The sequence below is a fragment of the Scylla paramamosain genome, chromosome 32 (genome assembly GCF_035594125.1).
Source record: "Scylla paramamosain isolate STU-SP2022 chromosome 32, ASM3559412v1, whole genome shotgun sequence".
NCBI classification, from domain to species: Eukaryota; Metazoa; Arthropoda; class Malacostraca; order Decapoda; family Portunidae; genus Scylla; species Scylla paramamosain.
Genome location: NC_087182.1, coordinates 205,001 through 227,886, shown reverse-complemented (window position 1 = coordinate 227,886; position 22,886 = coordinate 205,001). Strand labels below are relative to the sequence as shown.

General features: G+C 44.3%; 1 protein-coding gene across 7 annotated transcripts in view; it reads right to left on the bottom strand.

Moving 5' to 3' along the window:
• LOC135088941 (endoplasmic reticulum membrane sensor NFE2L1-like) overlaps window positions 1-22,886 on the bottom strand; it is a 122,533-nt gene continuing 99,647 nt past the window's right edge. For 3 of the 7 annotated variants that reach the window (XM_063984021.1, XM_063984022.1, XM_063984020.1), the window contains exon 7: window positions 3-1,598. In XM_063984021.1, coding sequence (XP_063840091.1) covers window positions 1,485-1,598 — 114 coding nt within the window. In that variant the 3' untranslated portion in view covers window positions 3-1,484. Of the gene's footprint in view, window positions 1,599-12,505; window positions 12,539-22,886 lie in introns of those variants that run through there. The other 4 variants (XM_063984015.1, XM_063984014.1, XM_063984017.1 and 1 more) reach the window with 3 other exon arrangements.

Sequence of the window (22,886 nt, the reverse complement as noted above, 5' to 3'; positions counted from 1 at the left end):
GGCTGCAGGGAGAGAAGGCAGCAACGAGGCGGCCGTCCGTGGTAACGAGAGTCTCCAGTTCAACAACCGCGGCCAAGATAGTGAGTGCTGGACGGGAGAAACCTGATGACGCTCCGAGCGGTTGATGGATGTCGGGTTATCCATCTCAGGAGCGCCTCGCACGGTGATCCATCTTGCTGCGGCTCCGCTACAACCAGGCAGTCACTTTTGCATTGGGCTGCGGCGGGTCGCATATAACAGGCAGGCAGAGGGCGTGCATCGCACGGCACGAAAATTTAATAACGATATGCTGGAGGGAGGGAATTCATGCGTTACTGCCCATGCAAAGGAAGCCGTCATATCCTCCCTAGCAAGCAACAGTAGGCGTAGACCACACCTCATAGTGCTGTTTGAAATTCCTTGTAACATCTTGTTATGCCACTGGCCAGCACAGAGTGACAATCGTGTACAAATATAGCCTCTGCCAATCCACATGTTTGGATATGCCAGACAGGAGGCTGATTACGTCCTAACGTGAGAACATGAGCAAAGCGATGCCTTGGGCTCATATCTTAATTCCAAGGACGACTGTTGCAGTGAACGTGCCCTGGCCAGGTGTGCCTATGGCGGCCTGCAAATCTGTGGGAGCCACGCCCTGGATAAGCCCGGCCTCCAGCTTGGGCTTCCCACCCCTGCCTTGACGTGCGTGCTGGACACCGCACTCAACAACATCCTTGAACCCTCCCCCTCCGACCTGCCTCATTACTCCACCCACCCACGAAAAATACTTAAATACTTCCACCATACACTAGTGATATTTATCACTGGTCTCCTGACAAATTCGGAATCAGCAGAATTGTGGATTGACTCGTGTTATCAAGCAGCTTCTTCCAAGTGAAGTATACATGCAGTCACAGTAACTCATTAGCCGGTCTATGAATTATTTACGACGAGCACTTTCTGAACTCACAAAAGAAAGATGTGACAGGGTATAGGAGCGGAATAATAATGCGTGCTGAAATATCCAAACTAGTCATGGTAAATACCAAAGAGAAACAATGAAGGCAGAATATAAAAGCGATTTTTTAACGATCTATAAGAATACATACAATCAGTCATGACAATTGCCCCCACCACAGTACTAATGATAGCAGACACCGCCACACTACACCATCCGAACACTCCACTCCCATCCACCTCCACTTTAAACACCTAGCCACACCTTCTAACCATAAAACCCTACACACTCCCATATATCACTTTCCACCATCCAAACACTCCACTCCCATCCACCTCCACTTGAAAACATAACCACATCTCATAACCATAAAGTCTCCACACTCCCATATCATCACACTCCACCATCTACACACTCCACTTTCCTCTCCCCTTCACCTTGAACACCAAGCCGCACCTCATGACCATCCCTAAATTAAAGCAAGACACCACAGCATAATGCACCACTGCTCAACACTATCACTAGACACTACACGCTTGTAACACTTCTACCCATCCACCCACACACACACACACACACACACACACACACACACACACACACACACACCTGTACTCACCAAGCCGCCGAAGCACGCAGCACCTCCAGCCCTTCCACCTACCTGTAAAAAAGCAAATGACAGGAAATTATAAAGGGGACACACACACTAACTGTAGCACCCTATTACAGTGAGAGTTATGACCAAATTGTGGAGTCATTAGTTCTGTCTGCACCAAACCACGATTGTACGAGGGTTCAATATGCACTCTTGTCAGGAAACAGTGAAAACGCTGCTCTAAAAACCGTGCTCTTTCTTTCCCTATGGTAGGTAACTAGAAACTGGCAGAAATCGTGAGGTTTCTAAGAATGCTGGGCTGTTTATCTTTCATCTACGAGTAAAGAAAGCTGAGGAAAGGACTACAAAATCATTAAAAAACCGTTTAGCCACTACTTTCCAAGAAATTAATAGAAGAGTACCAATCGTTTGGGGAAATTCAGTTCGTAAAAATGATGGAATTTTTACATTTTATATACGAGTAAAGAAAGCTGAGGAACGATTATAGAATGATTAGGAAACCGTTTAACAGCAGCTTTCCAAGAAATGTAAAAGAGTAGCAGTCTCTTTGGGAAAGGTGACTTGATATTCGTTGTAATAGAAATTATACCACGTTGCTACAATCTGCCAGTTTTCAAGGGATGGTAGCTTGAATTAGGTCACGGGTCTGGCCAAAGGTTCCAGTTTGCCCGAGGTAGTGCGTTAAGGTTCCACGTACAGCTCCGTGTTGCCATGATTAATTTACATTACATCTTGTGGGTCTTGTGCAATTTCTTAGCTTATATCAGGAATGTTAGGACCTGACAGCTTCTTGCAGCTTCCTTTATTTTATTGTGTTCTTTTCCCATTAAACTTATTCTCAGGATAATTAGGATAAAATATTTCTTCATTGTGCCCTTGACTAGTCTCCATAAGAGAGAGAGAGAGAGAGAGAGAGAGAGAGAGAGAGAGAGAGAGAGAGAGAGAGAGAGAGAGAGAGAGAGAGAGAGAGAGAGAGAGAGAGAGAGAGAGAGAGAGAACGGGAAAAAGTGCTGTATAGGCGCTGTATGCTTCAAAAGGTTGTATAGTCTTTCCACACGTGGAGAAGTCGGCGGCAGGAGTTCATGCATCAAGTGTTTCTGGAGCAGGAAAACCGCGGCGCTTAATGCCTGCTCCGCCTCACGAGTCGCCCCTCAGGTGTCAAACAAACACCCGCATAAATTCAGTTTCCGCCAATTACCTTCAGCACGCGAGTGTGTTGCCGCCACAAAAATGAACCGCGTTCCAATAAATACTAACTTTCACTGACGTCAGGCCAAAAAGTTAATCTAATCGTATCCTTTTAAAGAGCTGTAGCAACACTGTGACTGATCTTTTTCAAGACTCACTGCCCCACTATAAGAATAAAACCAGCCACTTATACGCATCAGCACACACGTATCGTAATGCAATTGGTACGCAAAAAATGCAATCTGAATTCGATGCAATTAATATAGAAACATTCTCATGATTATTAACGTGTATTTTCGCTTTTGGCGTGTATGTCAAGGGTCAGGTGAGGGTGGCGGCCAAGAGGCAGCAGCCCTTTTCATGCCTACACGCTTGAAGGGCGCCGCAACGACCCGCCGCCACCTCCACCATCCCCACCACCACCACCACCGCCTCCAACACTACCACTCTGATGCCTGTATTCAGAAACGGTCTGCTTTCTCACCACGGCTGTTTTGAAAGTCCACAGAGATGAATAGCCGGGTTCTCAACAGTGTTTTTTTTCCTGTTAATATTGTAGAAATCTTACTAATCTGTCACTAGAACCATAGAAATACCTTTAAAAACATATAACTTTAACTATAGCCTTTGAAATTCAAAAGTAAAGGAGTTGCGGGCAAAAGTGTTTCAGAATATGGTCCTAAGGCAGTACAGTTTTCCTTCTTCGTGCCAGGCAGCCAGTACTACAAATGGACATGAAGGGAGAGCACATATGGTGTGACCGCCACTCGACTCCTGAAGCCAATGCCAAAAAATAATGACAATTTTAGCGAAGTAAGTGCAGTGGGAAATGTTTTGAAAGGATATTAAGTGATTTTTCTAAGATCATTATTCTGTGTCACTCATTGCCATCAATTATATAACAGGATTCAGATTATTCTTAAAAATAGTTTGGTAGAGCTTAGTCGTGTGCCGCTCAAAAATACGAAAAAACGACTAGATATAAAAAGTGCCGCGAGGACTGTCTGAAACCAGCGAGGTGTGGCCAGGAGACCGGGAAAGGAGGGCGAGGAAAGACGCACCACCACCACCACCACCACCACCACCCACCACCGCACCACCACCACCACCACCACCACCACCACCACCAAAAGTACGGAGGGCAGCCGGTAAAGGAGAGCGAGAAAAGACGGACTAGTACTGGCACCACCACCACCATCAGCACCAACAGCAGCACCACCATCAGCACAAGTAGGGAGGGCGGCCGGGAAAGACGGCGTGGGGGTAGGCTGCCCCCGCCCGGCGCCCCACATAATCAGTGACCCGTGGGCGCCCGACAGGTGCATGCTACACCCACGCCACACACACCACCTCCCTACAAACACCCGCACGGACACATCCTGCTGGAAACAGCACAGCGCAGCATTGTATTCTTGCACATCTGTTCTGCTGACAACCGCCTTGTTCCAAGTCGTCAGTTCAGTTCCTACACCGCCAATGATAAGGGCTGGGATGGATGCGCCGCGTCGCTGTTATCACCTCCGCCGGCTCGGCACGTTCTCCGCAGTCTCACATCACCACATCGCTACCAGTACCACCATGAACCATCAAGTCACCCACCCATCCACCCATAGCCACTAAACTCTAGAGACTGCATCTGTTTTCCCCTTCCTGAGGTGTTTCAAGAGAGGAGTATCACGACATCGGAAGTAAATAGGCGAATTCAACAGAATATCTCTTCTACTTAACTTTTTAGAGGAAAGTCACTGAAGGGACGCTTTAAATTTTTGGTTTCTTGTCGCCCTCGCCCAGTTCCATTTACATATTACGAAAATCATCGCTAATAAAACACCGAAACCGTCCTAGAGAAGCAAAACGAAATAAGAACATCTCCCCTCCCCAAATACTATACTGAGAAATGCGAGAGAGTACTGACAACTGGCCACCACGTGCGTCTTGTGTGGCGTGACCTCGCTCACTCCTCACCAAATGATTATCAGCTATATCTGCTGTCACTACCCACACCACCTCCCTGGCCGCCCATTTGTCACTCCCGCTCCTTCATACACAGGCTTTCTCAGGTTTTCTCTTTGCTTTTCGTATTAATCTTGTGGAGCGGGTCCGGCAACCAATTGCAGATGGGAATATGATAGAAAGAGAGAAGGATGGATGAATAGATGAGAATGATTGATGATACTGAAGAAAAAACAGGAGCTGGGATGTGTGTGTGTGTGTGTGTGTGTGTGTGTGTGTGTGTGTGTGTGTGTGTGTGTGTGTGTGTGTGTGTGTGTGTGTGTGTGTGTGTGTGTGTGTGTGTGTGTGTGTGTGTGTGTGTGTGTGTGTGTGTGTGTAGGTCAACTCATCTTTGTGTTCTTTGTGTTCTTATGCTAGTGACTCTGTTCAGGTTCAGGGTATAGGAAAATGTTTGAGTTTCATTTCAGGGTGAAGCAAAATGTTCGCCTCGCACAGACAAGATATGAAGCCAGTGATTTGGTGAGAGTAGCCTGCTCTCGTGTGTGTGTGTGTGTGTGTGTGTGTGTGTGTGTGTGTGTGTGTGTGTGTGTGTGTGTGTGTGTGTGTGTGTGTGTGTGTGTGTGTGTGTGTGTCGTGACCTAGTTGCAGTGTATTGTCTCTGAACTTGTCTTAATATCTACTACTGCTTAGTGTATTTCAATCCTGTATCTGTATATGCTTTTTTTTTTTCGTTTTCATATGCTTTTCTATTTTTTTTTTCTACTGGTCTTCTCTTTTTTTTTTTACAGAGCCCTTCTTATACTAAAATGTCTACTGATATATATTCTTCCTTTACATATGTCTGTGTCTTTATGTACATAATAATTCAAGAACACTAAGAGGTAAGGGAATCTGCAAATAGCCGCCAGATCTACACGTTGCAGTCTCTGTATAAAACATGCCTACTAATTTCTGCCTATCATCCCCATCCATAAATCTGTCTAATCTTTTAAACGCAAATATTATCTTTAGTCTTATGTCATTACCTCTGTACATTTCATAGCCAATCATATGCTTATTAATGTTTATGGGTATTGTTTGTCCCTTACCACCCTATTACCACTTCTACTCTGTTACACTTCTTACGTATTCCGATTCTTAATGTTTTTTTTTTTTTATAACATGAATTGAATTTTAAGGCAAGCATCTGGTCCTTCTTTCTTATATAGTCATGCCTTCCTGTTTTTTTTTTGTTTGTTTTCTCTTTCTCTTTTACTTTGTTCCTAAGCAGTCTATCATCACTTCTCATGTATTCAGATTCTTTATGTTTCTATAATGGAAGTTGAATTTGTAAGCAAGCATTTGTTCCTTCTTTCTTTTATATTCATACCTTCCTGATCTCTCTCTCTCTCTCTCTCTCTCTCTCTCTCTCTCTCTCTCTCTCTCTCTCTCTCTCTCTCTCTCTCTCTCTCTCTCTCTCTCTCCCTTACTTTGTTCCTTCCCACTCTTAGTGCATTCCTATTTCTGATGTTTCTATAATGGAAGTTGAATTTCCAAGCAAGCATCTGGTTCTTCTTTCTTCTATATTCATGCCTTCCTGCTTATTTTTTTTTCTTCGCTTTTCTTGTACCGGTTTTCGTCAACACATCCGGTGTATCAAGGCGTTCTGCCCCATTAACTGCTGGACTCATCATTATATCTCGTCTTCTTTATCTTTTGTGCCGACAGATGAGGTCACTGTAGCTTTTCCAGTCCCTCTTGATGCCTGTGTGTGTGTGTGTGTGTGTGTGTGTGTGTGTGTGTGTGTGTGTGTGTGTGTGTGTGTGTGTGTGTGTGTGTGTGTGTGTGTGTGTGTGTGTGTTGGTGAAGAGAGGTAATTGGCATGTTGAGACACACACACACACACACACACACACACACACACACACACACACACACACACGCACACGCACACGCACACACACACACACACACACACACACTAACCATACATCTATTAATCACCGCTACCCTTCACCTCCCTAATTAATGAACAGAGAAAGAAAAACGAGGCTGAGGAACACAACCAGACGAGAGACAAGGATACATATTACTCACTCACACCTTAATTAAGACGTAAAAAAAAAAAAAAAAAAAAGTTTGCTGTTTGCCCTTCCTTTGTATTCCTTTGTAGATCGTCGTCTAGTATTCATATGTGTTGCGGCGTTTCGGCAAGATAAAGGAAGCGGTCATTATACATAAACAAGTCCTGATTAAACAAACAACTTAATTAGGACGTAAAAAAAAACGCGGACTGTTATTTGCCCTTCCTTTGTATTCCTTTGTAGACAGTCGCTCAGTACTCACGTGTGTTGCGGCATTCCAGTAAAATAAAGGAAGCGATCAGTAGCCATAAACAAGTCCAGATTAACGAGATGATAACGTGACGCGTCGGTAATCTTCGCGCATTTCCATTAACCACTAAAACGCTCCCATCCTGCTGCTGCCACCGCCTTCTGGCCTCGTGTTCTTAGACGTGCTGTACATAGAGGAAATTACCGCAGTTTTCAAGGATGTTTTCATGATTCCACTGATAGTTTAACAAGAATTCTGCACCATAAAGTGGAAATACCCGTAAGATTTTGACTAATCGTTTCTTTGTCTTTTCAAATGAGCCCTTATGAGAACTCCAAGCGTTTAGGAATACGAGCTTCTCTCCCATGAAGACGAGTCGAAGGTACAGGAGAGAACGAATTGATATGGATGCATTATAAGGAATGAAGACATCAGAAGAATGACAGGAGACAAAGCATGGAGAAAAAGAGATGAGAGATTCTACAGGAAACTTGAGAGTATGTCTTATTTCCTTTTATACTTATTCCTGTGTTATGTCTTATCTTGTAGAGAAGATAAGTGGCGCTTTGGCAAAGAATCATTTCTGATTTACGAGGTACAAGTGTCGAAACATTAAGATAGGATCCAGCGTTCTCTTATATCTGGTAACATTACGAAAATTAATAGTCTTTCGAAAAAATCTTTTTCAGTTAGAAAATCACTGGTGTCGGAGCATTCAGAGATGATCCTGTGTTGAGATGAATGTCGCTTTACGAGGAAATCTTTCTGACTTAGGAAATTACACCTGTCGGAGCATTAAGAGATGAGTATGACGGATGAGGACACGCGTGATGTGTATGGCAGTGTAGGAAGTGCAGGCGGCGTGACGGTTCACTGTTTCCAGCGTCAGGGTGCATGTGCCGTGCGACAGGTGACGGCGACAGCAGCAGCAGCAGCTTGCGTCACCTGCGCGTGTGAAAGTTGTCAAAAAATGTAAAAGAATAGCTGAGGAAAAGCACAGGAATAGTTGTCGTTTGAAGAGAAAAAAATGTAAGCGTAAGTGTGGGAGCTTCCTTCTTAACTGATGGAGGAGGAAGAGAAAGAGGAGGAAGAGGAGACAGGATGAGAATCACGGCTAAAGGAGGAGGAGGAGGAGGAGGAGGAGGAGGAGGAGGAGGAGGAGGAGGAGGAGGAGGAGGAGGAGGAGGAGAAGAAGAGAAGCAGAGGGAAGAAGAATATCTCAGAACACGGGAGTACAATGTAAGAACAGATACTAAGACTCATTGCTCTATATTCATGAATAGAGTACCTACTGAACTACTACTACTACTACTACTACTACTACTACTACTACTACTACTACTACTACTACTATTACTACTACTACAACTTGCAGATTACATGCGATAGAGCAGTATAAAATGGAAAGAAGAGAATGAGGGGGAGAAGAATGGGGCGGAGGTAGAAGAACATAGTGAGGTGAGCTGAAGGTTTCTGGGAGGTTGCAAGGGGCGGAGTTGAGGTAGGTTAGGGAGGAGACAGGTGGTGAGGAGGCTCGAAGGGCTGGAGGCGGGGATGTGGGGCACACTGAGTGAAGGGGACGGGGCTGAGGGGCTGAGGGGCTGGGGAGGCAGGAGGGAGGCAGGAGGGAGGCAGGCAGGCCTCTCACCAGCAGCAGTGCCAACAAAATGGCTGCCTCACCACACCGGCTCGGCACTCGGTCCATTTAATTCCTTTCTCATAATAAACACCAAAAACCCTCAGAAAAAAAACTCCAATTACATTCTTTCATTGCAGCATTTCGATCGCTTGATTGGAGGTGCTCGCCGCTCGTTCAGGGACATAAATGGAGGAGAAACAAAAGAAAACTGGCCTGCAGAGAACTATGGCCGCTACATATTGCTAGATTTCTTCCCGGCGTTCTCCTTCGCTCCCTTTCTCCGCTTGCCATTTGCCTGCTTCTATAACATCTACACTGCAATCCCCATAAGGTGCGTCTAATTCTCAAGTATGCAATGCTGAAATAATACCAGTTAATATATCACTAGATTTCTCCCCAGCCTTCTTTCCTGCTCCCTTTCTCGGCCTGCCATTTGACTGCTCATGCACTGACTGTACTGAAAGATCTTCACTGCTGGTACCATAAGGGGCATGTAATTTTCAAGTACGCGGAGCTGAAATAATATAAGTTAACGTATCCAAGAGTAAAATTATAAGGTGTGTAAAATATCTGACTAGCTCAGGTTGTGATGTTGAATTTACAAAGAAATAAAAGATATAAAATAAAACAAAAAAGATCAAAAGAGTAAGCAGGTGGTTTCTTTTTTTTTCTTTCTTTTTTTTTTTGTTTCATGTCTGCCTGTTTCTCTGCCGTGTTTCATTAATCCTATCTTTACTTCCATCAGTCGGTCGGTCTCTGTAAATGTCTTTCTGTCTGCATGTCTGTTTCTGTCTAAATATCTGTATGTCTGACTATATGCATTTTTATCTGTCGGTCAACTTCCCTCGCCCTGCATCTATCTCCCTATAATGTCAGTACCTGTCTAAACATTCTCTTTCACTATCTGTCGGTCTGTTTCTCCCCATCTCTCTCTCTCTCTCTCTCTCTCTCTCTCTCTCTCTCTCTCTCTCTCTCTCTCTCTCTCTCTCTCTCTCTCTCTCTCCCTCGATCTGTCTCCCTTCCTCTCTATTTATAAAAAGTTCATGTAGTCTCTCTCTCTCTCTCTCTCTCTCTCTCTCTCTCTCTCTCTCTCTCTCTCTCTCTCTCTCTCTCTCTCTCTGTGTGTGTGTGTGTGTGTGTGTGTGTGTGTGTGTGTGTGTGTGTGTGTGTGTGTGTGTGTGTCTCCCTTCTACACCAGAGAAGTCGTTCACAGATCATACATCACATCACGCACCCCGCCAATAATACACCAACGCGGGACTCACAACACCTGCTTTTGGTATAATTCCGTGACTGGCTTCCTTGGTGACTGATTTACACGGGCGTTACACAGCGAATCTCACCACTGCATTACTGGGGGACATTATGTGGTGGCGACGCGAGTTACGACCACTGGCAATGTAGTCACGGACGCTAATGAGGGAAGTTGCAAGGGGAGACACAGAAGTAGATGGTAAGAGAGGTTGTGTTACGGGAAGAAAGAAAAGAATTGTGAGCTGTACATTTGAAATCAAGGTTATACTTTCTTTTCCCCTTCATGTTCATTCTGTTAGCGGTGGAGAGGAAAGTGCAGGGCAGGGAAAGGAAGGTAAGAACGAAGTGGAGGTGCATGGACTGTGTAATGGAAGGCTTGAGAGAGAAAAAACAACGGTGAGGGGAAAATGGGAATCACTGTTTGGAGGAGAGCTGTTGGAAACACTGAACCTGTATGATGTAAGAGAAAATGTACAGAAAGACGTCTATCCTACACTTTGCAAACAAATATCAGACTCCTTTTAAAGAAGCCGGGCAAGAAGTGATACCACGTCGTATTGACTAAGACAGGAAGGACTAAGAAAGGTGTATTCTATACTTATGTTTGTTCATATGGGATGGTTTAAATGGTTGGTGGCTTCATAATGTGCAGTGGGAATAAAACAGCATATGAAAAGCTGCAGGAATTCATGTCGTACTGATAAAACTAAAATAATTTTCTAGTAGTGAGGAAAAAAGGTGCATTTTTGTTCATATGGGACGGTTTAAATGTCTGGTGGTTCCATAATGTACTGTGTGAACCTAAGAGCATACGAGAAGCGAGGTCTCAAGCGGCAATCTCTTTAGAAAACACACATACCTACGTATATCCATGTGTATGTATGATAAACCATTATAGTCACTACATCGATTCGCGTGTCTGTGGCCAGTATTCAGAAACGCTTTGCTCTCACACCACAATTATTTCCAAAGGCCAGATATAATTATCCGCATTTTCAAGAGTGTTTCTCTTGTTCATAATGTAGAAATCTTGTTAGTTTGTCACTAAAACCGTAAAACCATCCTTAAACCCGTGTAACTTAGACAAGAACTTTTTTTTTTTTTTTTAATAGCGGAGATGCGACGCAGAAGTATTTCAGAATATGGTCCTTTCTACTCCAAACAACGCAGGCAGGTTCACAGTGTCCTGTGTCAGTGTCGCTGTCAGTTGGCTACACAAGTGCCACGGCACCAATGCCACTGGACACATTCACACAGGGACGTAAAAAAAAATTATCGAGTCACTGTAATGTGTCTTTCCAACCTTTAGCATTGCATTGACACACTTACCCGCCAATATTCTCTCTCTCTCTCTCTCTCTCTCTCTCTCTCTCTCTCTCTCTCTCTCTCTCTCTCTCTCTCTCTCTCTCTCTCTCTCTCTCTCTCTTGCAGAAATCATAAAACAGAAACTATATTATCTTCTCACTAAATAAAGGCGCTGCTCTCCAACTTCTTATAAAAGAGTAAGAAAAAGCCGTATATTGTTTTACTTTTCTCCTAGACACTATCGCTGCACCCCAATACACTGCATTATTACAGGAAGACACACCTTCATCTAATCCATTAATGTACTCCCTGACACATTCACAATACCCGGAATAAAAAACAAATCAATAAATAAAGATAACAAGAAACTCATCCAGAAAGCAGTGGAGTGTTTTCCTTCTTTTTCTCCCCTGATGACTGTCTAGTTCTATATATATATATATATATATATATATATATATATATATATATATATATATATATATATATATATATATATATATATATATATATATATATATATATATATCCGAGTATTCAGAAGGGTGAAGGAAAGGAAAGTTTTAATATGTTAATGATAGTAGTAATAGAAGAGGACTGCTTATTGCATAAGGAGGGGTCACTTGGAGATTGCTTAGGGCTGAAATAAAGACAAGAAAAGGGTGCTAGGAGAGGCAGGGAGTAGATAAAGGCTTGCTGTAGTGATAGGATCATTGTGAGGGCAAGGGGAGGTTGCTAGGAGAGGCAGGGGGTTGTTTAAGGGCTATAGCAGTGGGACGATCGCTGGCGGGGACTGAAAAGATTGCTAGGAGAGGTATGGAGTTGTTTAAGGGCTGTAGTACGGGTATAATCATCGGCAGGGGCTGGAAAGTTGCTAGGGGAGACAAGGATGGTTGTCTAAGAGCTGCGACAGTGGTAGAATCACTGACAAGGCCTGGCATGGTTTCTGAGACTTACAGGGAATAGAAAAGACAGGGATAATCAGAGGATGTAGGGTATGAATGAAGAAATTAGGTATGTAAATGACGAGGAAGTAAAATGGTATGAGAGGGGAAGAGAGGACTCACAAGAACTTGAAAGGGAGTGGCAGGGGACTGGAAGGCATGTAGAGGGGAAGTAGACCAGAAAGGAAGAGAAGGAAGGCGAGGAGGAAAGGACTCACTAGTACAGCTTTCCCTTCTTATTACTGTCAGGAAAGGTAAAATACGACAAGACGAAACGCACTTAATTGAAAACACTGGCACCATAAAATTCATCACCTCGACTCGACTCCAGTGAAGTGAAGTGAGGTGAAGTGAGTAAATCATTATTACTTTCAGAGAACCAGCCGACCCTTTCTCCCTTGTCTTGGTGCGCCCACAGTTTCTCTTCCTGGCCACGTGTGTGATAAGTGACCCCTGTGTTCAAGGCACTTGCTTATTTTTTACCACCGTGTTTTTTTCTTCTTGAAAGCAGTTCGAAGACTGTAGCAGTTTTTTTCCCTCATCCTCCCAGTATCAATACTTTCACGTTGACTGCCGAGCACCGGTTTGCTAGCAAGATATTTGAACTGGTGAATGGTGTGGATGGTGTTACGAGGCGTTCCCGGTGTTTTATATCAGATATTGATGAGACAAAGAACTTTTTTTTTTTTCGCCGCCATCGCGCCGTCAACTTTCTCCCCCTAGTAGAGCAGCAAGAAGGGCACTTTCACCCCACTTACCTCTCCTTCCTCCCTCCCTAGGCGTGAGATTGCGGCAAGAAAGATCTTGATCCCATGGCCGACCAAGGAGAGGTGCACAGGTGAAGGTGAAGGACAGACACTAACACACCGAGTTTTCCTTCACAGCCCCTTCCTTTTCCCTCCACCACCCTCTTTCCTTTTTCCTCCACTCTTTCCTCCTTTCCTCAACCCTTCCTCTTCCTTTTTGCTCCACCACCCCTCTTTCCTTTTTCCTCCATTCTCTCCTCCTTTCCTCCACCCTTCCTCTTCCTTTTTTTCTTCCAGCACTCCTCTTTCTTTTTTCCTTCACGCTTTCCTCCTTTCCTCCACCCTTCCTATCTTTCTCTCGGCGTCCTTTCATCTTTCCTCCAACTACCACACCGATTTTTTCCTTCACATTCCCACAGCCCCTTCCTTTTTCCTCCACCACCACTCTCTCCCTTTCCTCCTTTTCTCCATCTTTCTTGTCTTTCCCTTGGCTTCCTTTCATGTTTCTTCCAACTAACATCAAGTTTTCCTTCAATAACCTTCCTTTTTCCTCCACCACAGCTGTCTCTCTCTCTTTCTTCTTCTCCTCCTCCTCCTCCTCCTCCTCCTCCTCCTCTACCCTTCCCTTTACCTCCTCTTATCCTTCCTGCGTCTTCCTTTCTTCTTTTTCTCTATCATCTTTCTTTCCTTTCCTTCATCATTCTTCCTTCTTTATCCAAAGCCCACCTCTTCTCTCGTTCCTCCATCATCCCTCTCTCTTTCTCTCCGACTTTCTTCCCTCCCCACCTCCCTTCACCTCCCCTTCCCTCCTCCCTCTACCCCACAGCACGAGAGTAAAGGCTGTAGCAAAGATAATACATAGTGATTACACATATCTGCAGTTACATCTGAATAATGCCCATGTTAGGTGTCGCCGCAGCAATCCCACCAGACAAACATTCCTGGTATAAAAAGGCGGGCTTGTCTACCCTTTAAAGTTGCGGTAGGCGGGAAGTGAAGCGTGTAATGTGTGGTGGTTTATATACGTATATGTTAATGCGTACGTGTAAGCAGGTGTGTGCCTGTGTGTGTGTGTGTGTGTGTGTGTGTGTGTGTGTGTGTGTGTGTGTGTGTGTGTGTGTGTGTGTGTGTGTGTGTGTGTGTGTGTGTGTGTGTGTGTGTGTGTGTGTGTGTGTCTAGTGATGAAGATAATTTTTTTTTCCTTTTATGATCTTGAATCAGACTTTTCCTTCTTTTTTTTTTTTTCTAACTTACTTACATAGCACCTTATAAAGAGTGCGGTGTTAACAAGCTAGTATTCTTCGTGAATGTGTTTCAGGCACCAAGCCAAACACTGCCTACGTGGCATTAATATCACTGTGCTTACCTACAGTCATGATCGAGTAACCTGCATTCATTTCTATTGTTTGAGTCCCCTGATCTACTGACAGTCCTAAGAAAACATAATAATTAATACATTTACAGCAAATCAGAGACTTTAACACTGAGAGAAGACGCTGAACACAATGGAACTTAATGCGATACGTTACTCAACGAAGCTCCTTAACTAAACTAGGTGAACAATTTGAACCTGCGAGCGAAAGGATGTATGTAATCTTGGATATGAAGGTGCGAGAACTTCCAGGAAACGCGTCAATGAAGGAAATGGTAATGAGGGAGGGAAGGAAAGGTGAGGATGAGGCTGCTGGTGCGGACTTGAGACTTGAGGTAGGCAAGCTAGGGATCTTTCTCTTCCCTTGTATCCAATCATTGGCAAAATTTAGGCTATTCCTCTCCGTTTCTCTCATCATCTATATTTGCATCCTGTCCCTCATTTATTTACCAAGTACATCTCTCCCTTTCTCTTATTTTTCCCACCCTCCCCCCCATGCATCCCATCACTAGCAAGATTTAGGCTCTTCCTCTCCGTCTCTCTCATCTTTTCCTACTATTTGCATCCTCCCTTCAGTCAGCAGCATCCATCTGTGCCTTTCTCTCTCTCTCTCCCCTTCCATCCCGTCGCTTGCAAAATTTAGGTTATCCGTTTCTCTTACCTTTCCTACTACTTGCATTCTGTCAGTGGCAAAATGTACGTTCTCCCAGCCTCACCATGTACTGGAGGAGACTCGTACATGGCGCCATTCTCTGACTCTAGACGAAAGGAGTACTACACTATACGTACTGGCGGTGAATCCTGTGGAGGTATTCCCGGCGGTCACGGAAGTGGGGAGTTCTTGGTCCCGCCATTAGTGTTCCCAATAGCTGATTACGCCACATAACTCACTCGGGTGATTCACGTCGTGTAATTATCGTTTCATGGTAGATCATGCCGCTGATTATTGTCATCTGCCTGGAGTCGTTTGTATGGAACTGCACTCAAGCTTCCTTACCTGCCTCTCTCATTCCACTCTTTCTCCTTGACTATAGTATTCCGTTTCTCTCCCTCTTTCCTTTCTCCATTCGTCAGGTTCCTCTATTTGCTTTACCCTACTGTTCGCTTTTCTTCCTATTCCTGCCTTTTCCTAATTTTTCCATCATATGCCTCTTATCTTATCTCATTCTTTCTCTTCTCTTTCCTTATATCTACCCTCCCTTTCCCGTTCCCCACACATCCTTTTCTTCTCTTTTCTTTCTTTTCTCTAATCTACTGCTCGCTTTTGTTCACTTCTCCACTCCTTGCTCCCTATACATTTACTCTACTCTCTCTCTCTTCTTCCTTCCCCCCTTTATTTATACTTATCTTTTCCTTTCCCGTTCTCCATTAACCCTATTCCTCCCTTTTCTTTACTCAACCGCCCCCCTTCTCTCGCTTTCCCATTCCTCCGTTCCCCACCTTTCTTTACTCTAGCGGCTCTCTTTCTTTACTCCATACTCCTCCTGCTTGACTGTGTTTACTCCTACCGTTCCCTTTTCTCCTTATTCCAGCCCCCTCTCCCTTTCCCGACCCTCCTTGCACAGCTCCTGATCTTTGTAGCCCAGTCAGTGTGTGCACAAGTGTGGGAAGACTCCATGATTAAGATTTTCCTTCCTTTCTCCCTTTTCTTCTTTCCTCCTCTGTCTCCTCTTCTTGCATTTCCTTTCCTTCATTCTTTCGGCTCTTCAACTCTGCTTTTTCCTCTTAATCGTCTGTTTTTCCTTGTTTTCTTTCCCATGTCTCTACTTATTCTTCCTCTCTGCCTCTTCTATTTTTTTCCTCCCTCTCGCTGTTCTTTCTTCTTCCTCCTCTGTCTCCTCTTCAACTTCCTTTCCTTCCTTCCATTCTTCAACACTGATTTCTCTTCTTAATCATCTATTTTCCTCTTATTTTTTCCTTTCTCTATACTATTTTACCTTCCTTCTTATCTGTTTCTTCCTCTTCTACCTCCTTTCCTTCCTTCGTCTCTTCAGTCTTGATTTCTCCTCATCATTTATTTATTTATTTTTTGTTTACCAGTTGGTTGAGTTTATTTTGGATAGGACTGTTACACGAAAGAACACAAAAGAAAGGCTAGCAGCAGCAGATCTGTTTGTCATTACGAGGCAGTCTGGGATAAGTAACATTTTGCCATTTCAGGTGATGTGTTACTCCTCCCTCCGTCTCGTGTTTCGCCTCAAGCTGTCTAGTACTAAATTTTCTTTCCCCCGGTCCTTTACCGCCTCTGTTGTACACTTCTCGGAATCGCATTTTTAGCTAATGTCGCTGGTGTTCCCTGCTGACATTAATGTGTTGGTATTCAAATAATGCAGCGTGGAGAATTAAAAGCGGTATTCCTGGCACACTTTGCATTCCCCATTCGCTCGGAATCCGAGTGTCCAGCATTCTATTTGGCACCCCCGGTAACTGTAATATCTGGACTCTGAAGGGAATGCTTGTGTGCGATGGGCGTTCCCCTCTGCGTGCGAGCACCCCAATATGAAAGGGAACAGAAAAAAAAGGCCGAATTGCTTGCATTTTGAAGGAAATTTTTGAGAATCCATTCGTATGAGGATGATCGTTCTGAAAATCTATATTACTGTAAGCGATATGTTTGTCTGTCTCTTGTCCGGTTTTGGTCAAGGCAACGCAGTCGAATTCGAGGATAAAACTAGCATTATATTACGTGAAATTATCGATAACCGTTGAAAATATATTGAGATTTTATCATTTTCGTCTGCATCAAAAGTTATCCGCAAGAACTGTAATGCAAGAGGCAGAGCAGGGCAGAGTGTGGCTTGTCTCACGTACGGGGCGGGAAATAAAGGTACATTAGAGTGTACCTCGCCGGGGTTGTTGCTTATTGGCGATGCAGTACATGTTATATTATGTATTATCTTGCACCTCATCGTCATTATTACAGATTATTACCATCACACTCTCGATAGTTGAGATGCTGCAAGATGTCTCCGCTCGTCCCCTTATCTTAGCCTGCACGCCCCATCACACTCACAGACACCCACCCCTCCTCCTCCTCCTCCTCCTCCTCCTCCTCCTCCTAACACTTACCCTGCACTTCACGTCCTCGTCAACATCCTACCACACCCATTCCTCCACACTCCACTACACCCGCCTCCACTCCTTCCCACACCTTACCTACACCCCCACACACACCCAGACCTTCGGCGCCGCCCTCTCTTCCTCCCCCCCCGACTCCACAACAATCGCCTCCCCTCCCCAGCATCAGTACACAGCCACACCCCTTCCCCCTTAGCTTCCCACCCACACTACCTCTTTTCTCCTCCTCCTACTCCTCCTCTTCCTGCTCAGTCGTCTGTGAACGAGGCACACGAGTGAATTTCAAAGCATGGCGTGTTTACGAAGGAAAGTCTGAGTGTCTGGCAAGATATGGGTCAGGTTTTGTTGAGCTGTATTAGCTTATATTAGGTTAAGTTGCGTGAGATGAGGTTGGATGAGATGGTGAGGCCAAGTGAGGCTAGGTGAGGTTGGGTTAGATTAGGTTAGGTCATATGAAGTTAAGTGAGGTAAGATTACGTTTGGCTAGGTTAGGTTAGATTAGATTAGGTTAGGTTAGATCAGGTTATGTTAGGTTAGGTGAGGGGTGGTTGTCATTTTGTTTTGGGCAGTACAGAGACATGTGAACCCAAATGCCTCACCGCCTTGTGCCTGAAAATTTATTACGGTACAATCAACGTGAAGGTAGCTTTCTTATTTTCTTTTTCCAATCATTGAATTCTTGGAAGTACTCAGTGTTTTTATTCTTGGTGGCCCAAAGACGCTACGCACACCCACTGGTGCTACGGTGTGGGACGAGATGCGGAAGATAGCATATCCCTTCATTACAGAACAGTGCTGGGAGGGCTCAGTTCACTTAGCGAAGAATACATTTCTTTATGCCCAGTTATAAGCAAGCATTCATGAGGAGAGATGAGGAAGAATAATATTTCCTTCCTTACAATATATATATATATATATATATATATATATATATATATATATATATATATATATATATATATATATATATATATATATATATATATATATATAGTGTCTGAAGAGCTAATTCATTTAGAGAAGTACACGTTTTTTTTATGCCCAGATGCTCCACAGACGTTACAAACAGGCATTCATGAGGCGAGATGAGGAAGATAACAGCATTTCCTTCCTTACAACATAGAGAAGTGTTCGCAGGATTTAATTAACTTCTAAAAGTAACATTTTCTTCCCAAGCTACGGGCATCCTTTATAAAACAGGCATTTGTGTACTGACTTTATTGGCTATTAATAAATGTTTACAATGTTTAGTTAACAACACAAAGAAGTATTAGCAGAGTTTAACTATATTATACAATAAGCATTTTTTTCCAGCTACTCCACGGATGTCGTAAACAGGCATTCATGAAGCGAAGATAATACAGTCATTCAATCACAACAAAGCGAGATGCTGAGTGAACTTATTTTCTTTAAAGAAGCACAGCAGAAAAGAAGGCGCTAGGAGACCTCAGTTCATTTATAGAAATAGTATTCTTTTTCCCAGCTACTCCACAGATATCATAAACAGGCATTCGTGAGGCGAGGAGGCGAGATAACTGTCCCTGAATAACAGCAGAGATGGAGGCGCCAGGAGACCTCAGCTCGTGCTCCAATCCAACGCCCAAGTCACAGAGGAACGAAACGCTGGGAATGTGGGACTAATATTCAAATCAATAGCCACGTGCTAATGCAACAGGTCGGTCTGGTGTCGGGCTGAGAGTTTCGGACTATCTTTATTTTTTTATCTGATAGGGAGCGAAGTGTGGGCTGGCTATACATTATATCCACTGAAGTGGTGGTGGTGGTGGTGGTGGTGGTGGTGGTGGTGGTGGTGGTGGTGGCGGTGGTGGTGGTGGCGGCTGCATAATAAACTCCCATCACGTTAGAAAAGGTTAATAAAGCATGCATATTTAAGAGGTGACTGCAATGCGTCCCCGTTACAATAGGTCGGAGAGAGAGAGAGAGAGAGAGAGAGAGAGAGAGAGAGAGAGAGAGAGAGAGAGAGAGAGAGAGAGAGAGAGAGAGAGAGAGAGAGAGAGAGAGAGAGAGAGAGAGAGAGAGAGAGAGAGAGAGAGAGAGAGAGAGAAAGTAATGAATAGTTAAGTCAAATAGCTACAAATATGCACGCCTTAAGAAACTGGATAAAAGAAAATGAGAAAAAGATAATGTCCGTAGGTAAGACTTAATTCTCGAACCTTTGCACGAAGAACACTCGCAAAAAAATAAAAGGAAAAACAAAACGCTGTAAAAAAAACACACCTCCCACTCTCTCTCTCTCTCTCTCTCTCTCTCTCTCTCTCTCTCTCTCTCTCTCTCTCTCTCTCTCTCTCAATAACACAGGGGATGTCCGTGACAAGACGATGGAGGCAAAAACTGGTTGCGTGGTCAAGAAACACTAAATCATTGAACAGCATCAGTTTATTGAGAGAGAAGTACGCTGTGGTGGGAGGAGGAGGAGGAGGAGGAGGAGGAGGAGGAGGAGGAGGAGGAGGAGGAGGAGGAGGAGGAGGAGGAGGAGGAGGAGGAGAGAGTTCGTGAACTATAAAAAAAAAAAGTAAGAGAATTTCATCGCAACAATAAAATATTTTGTTAAGTAAGATGAAATATGAGGAGAGAGAGAGAGAGAGAGAGAGAGAGAGAGAGAGAGAGAGAGAGAGAGAGAGAGAGAGAGAGAGAGAGAGAGGCACTGGAATAGTAAGCAAAAGATAAAACAGATAGCAAACTGGACAGCTCTCTCTCTCTCTCTCTCTCTCTCTCTCTCTCTCTCTCTCTCTCTCTCTCTCTCTCTCTCTCTCTCTCTCTTACACACACACACAGGCACGTAACCTAACTACCACAATAACTCAACCACACAATAGCTGTCGCGGAGAACAATATTCGTTATCGCAAATCACTTCGGCAAAAGAAGAGACGCAAATAAAAGAGACACCCATAATACACTGCGAAGAAAACGGAAATGAACAGACCGTGAGATGAACATTAAGAAAAAAAGCCACCGGATCTTTCTTTTCTCGGCCCGTTAGTGTCACCTCGATACTGGAAAGTCGCTTCAGTTTTTTTTTTTTTTTTTTTTCCTTACAGACTTTTGCAGCCAGAGTGGATTAATGAGGCAGCTTTGTGACACGAGGAGGCGGTAGCAGAGGACTATAATGAAGGTTTTGACGCTAAGTGATGCTGATGACTCGTATTGATTGTCAGAAGTTGTAAGTGATTTTTTTAACCTTCCTTTCTGTTTTTCCTTATTGTTACGCGAATAAGAACGGGTTAATGGACTACTACTGATAATATAACACTTGTAAACTTATCTCAGTAACCGTATATGATTTAACGATCAAATATGAAATGATAGAGACTAAAAGTTTGAATTTCGCGATCAATTGTCTGAATTTCGCGATCATTCGTCTTGCTGTCAGTGGCTTCTATCGAAATCACAGGAACATAAGAACATAAGGATAGCAGCAAGAAACCGTCTGGTCTACACGTGGCTGTCCCTGTATCAAACATTTATCTAATCTTTTAAATTACACTATATTGTACATATGCACCATAGCATTATATTCATTTGTGGGAGAAGCGCTAGCAGTCATGGGGTTAAAGCGAGGCACGGTGCCGGTACTCGCAGCCGCACGACCCTCACTGGTTGTGGTCGTAGATTGAAAGGTTTTCCAGGGTGTAATTTAGCATCCGAGTTGACGTTTACGAGAGTCGTTTGTCGGGCGATAAAGACTATAATAGCGTAGAGGGAACTAATGTTATTTACTGCAGCTGGATTTTTACCTTAAGAGAAGGGCTGTAAGTGGGAAGGAATAATGGAGTGTTCCCGCGTGGAGGCTTTCTTGCGTATGCTGTTTTGCACTATGATAAATTCTCCATCGACACGAAGGGAAGAGTCTCACACTGTCCAGCAAAGGCCCGTATTCAGAAACGCTTTGCTCTCTCATGGCGGCTACTTTCAAAAGGTTCTAGTTGAAAGTACACGGGCTTTTAATGGTGTCTATATGGTTCTAGTTACAGATTAACAAGTTTTTACATTATCAAAAGGAGAAATACTCTTGAGAACCCAGCTGATCACCTCTGTGGCCTTTAAAAATAGTCGTGGTGAGACAGCAGAACGTTTCTGTCTGAATGAGGACGGAAGGAGATGAGGCAGACTGAAGAAGAGGTGGAAAGACTGCTTACGAGACGACTTGAGAGAGGTATGAAGAGAAGGAGGAGCAGGAGGAGAAGGATAAAGACCAACAGCCGGAGACCAAGTGACTGTAGCGTCTTAAATCAAGGCGGAGAGGTGACAGAAAAGTACAGTGTCCTTTCTCGTAAACCTGAGACCTTCTTTAAAGCGTCAGGGGTGAGGGATGAGGTGGTGCAGGAGGGATGACCTTCGCACACCACCCACCGCGAAGCTCAGAGAAGAGAGACATATCATGAATTAAACTTTTTCCCCTCCTACACGCAATCTTTAAGCAAAAGAATCACTTGTTTCTGAATAAATATTGCTGTTTTTGCCCATAAAGATTCCAAACATGTGCAATTTAGTCTTATCCAGAAGAATATGCCATTTTCCTGTGTTATTTCTTCATATACCTTTCTCCTTACAGCTGAGAAGAACGTAAGAATGTAAGCTCCAATCGTGAGATCTGGAGGATACGAGGAACTACAAGAGAGCCAGAACGCAAGAAACACGCATGAAGGCTCCCACTGCAATGACCTACAGAAGGGAGGAGCTACAACAGGGCAAAGAACGCAAGCATGAGGGTTCCCACCGTAATGATCTATAGGAGAGAAACTACAACAGGTCCAGAACGCAAGAAAGCAAGCAGGAGAGCTCCCACCGCAATGATCTACGAGTATAGGAGGGAGGGGCTACAGCAGGTCAGAACGCAAGAACGCAGGCATGAAAGCTCCTACCGCGATGACCTACGAGCGTGATGGGCAGAGTGCGGGGAGGGAGATCGACTCACGAGCATCAGCCACGCAGAACTAATGGAAGGCAACCCGTCGTCGCTTGAGAGTCTTATTACGCTCACAAAGGTAGCTGAACTCTTTACCAACCTAACGAGACCCAACCATCTCTTTAACACGCACTTAACATCATGCAAAGTCCCTCTCGCCTCAATGATTTCATTAATTTCCTGATGGATTACTGTCATCAAGATCCCTCCGCGCTCCGCTGTCTCGTCATTATCCCTTTAGGATCGCGGACAAATAAGGAGGTGTGACGTATGGAGACCCGGCACAAGGGAAAGGTATAGGAAGGCAGGCAGGTGAAGCGAGGCAATGGCAGGAGTACAGGTAAAGGAAGGCTCATAAGCACCAGGTGGGCGTCACACTTCACCTAAAAAACACGTCGATAATTACAGGTAATCAGTGAAAGTGACCGTCAATTAGCGGGTGAGGTGAGGTGAGGTGAGGTAGGAAGGGCAGGCGGGGAGCAGCAGGGGAGGTGAGGTAACCCGCTGGGAAGTAACGGTAGGGTGAGCAAGCGGGTATGAATCCTCACCACAGCTAGATCCTGGGAAACGGGCAGGGTACCTGGGCGAGGTGTCAAAGCCGCGGCGGTAATGA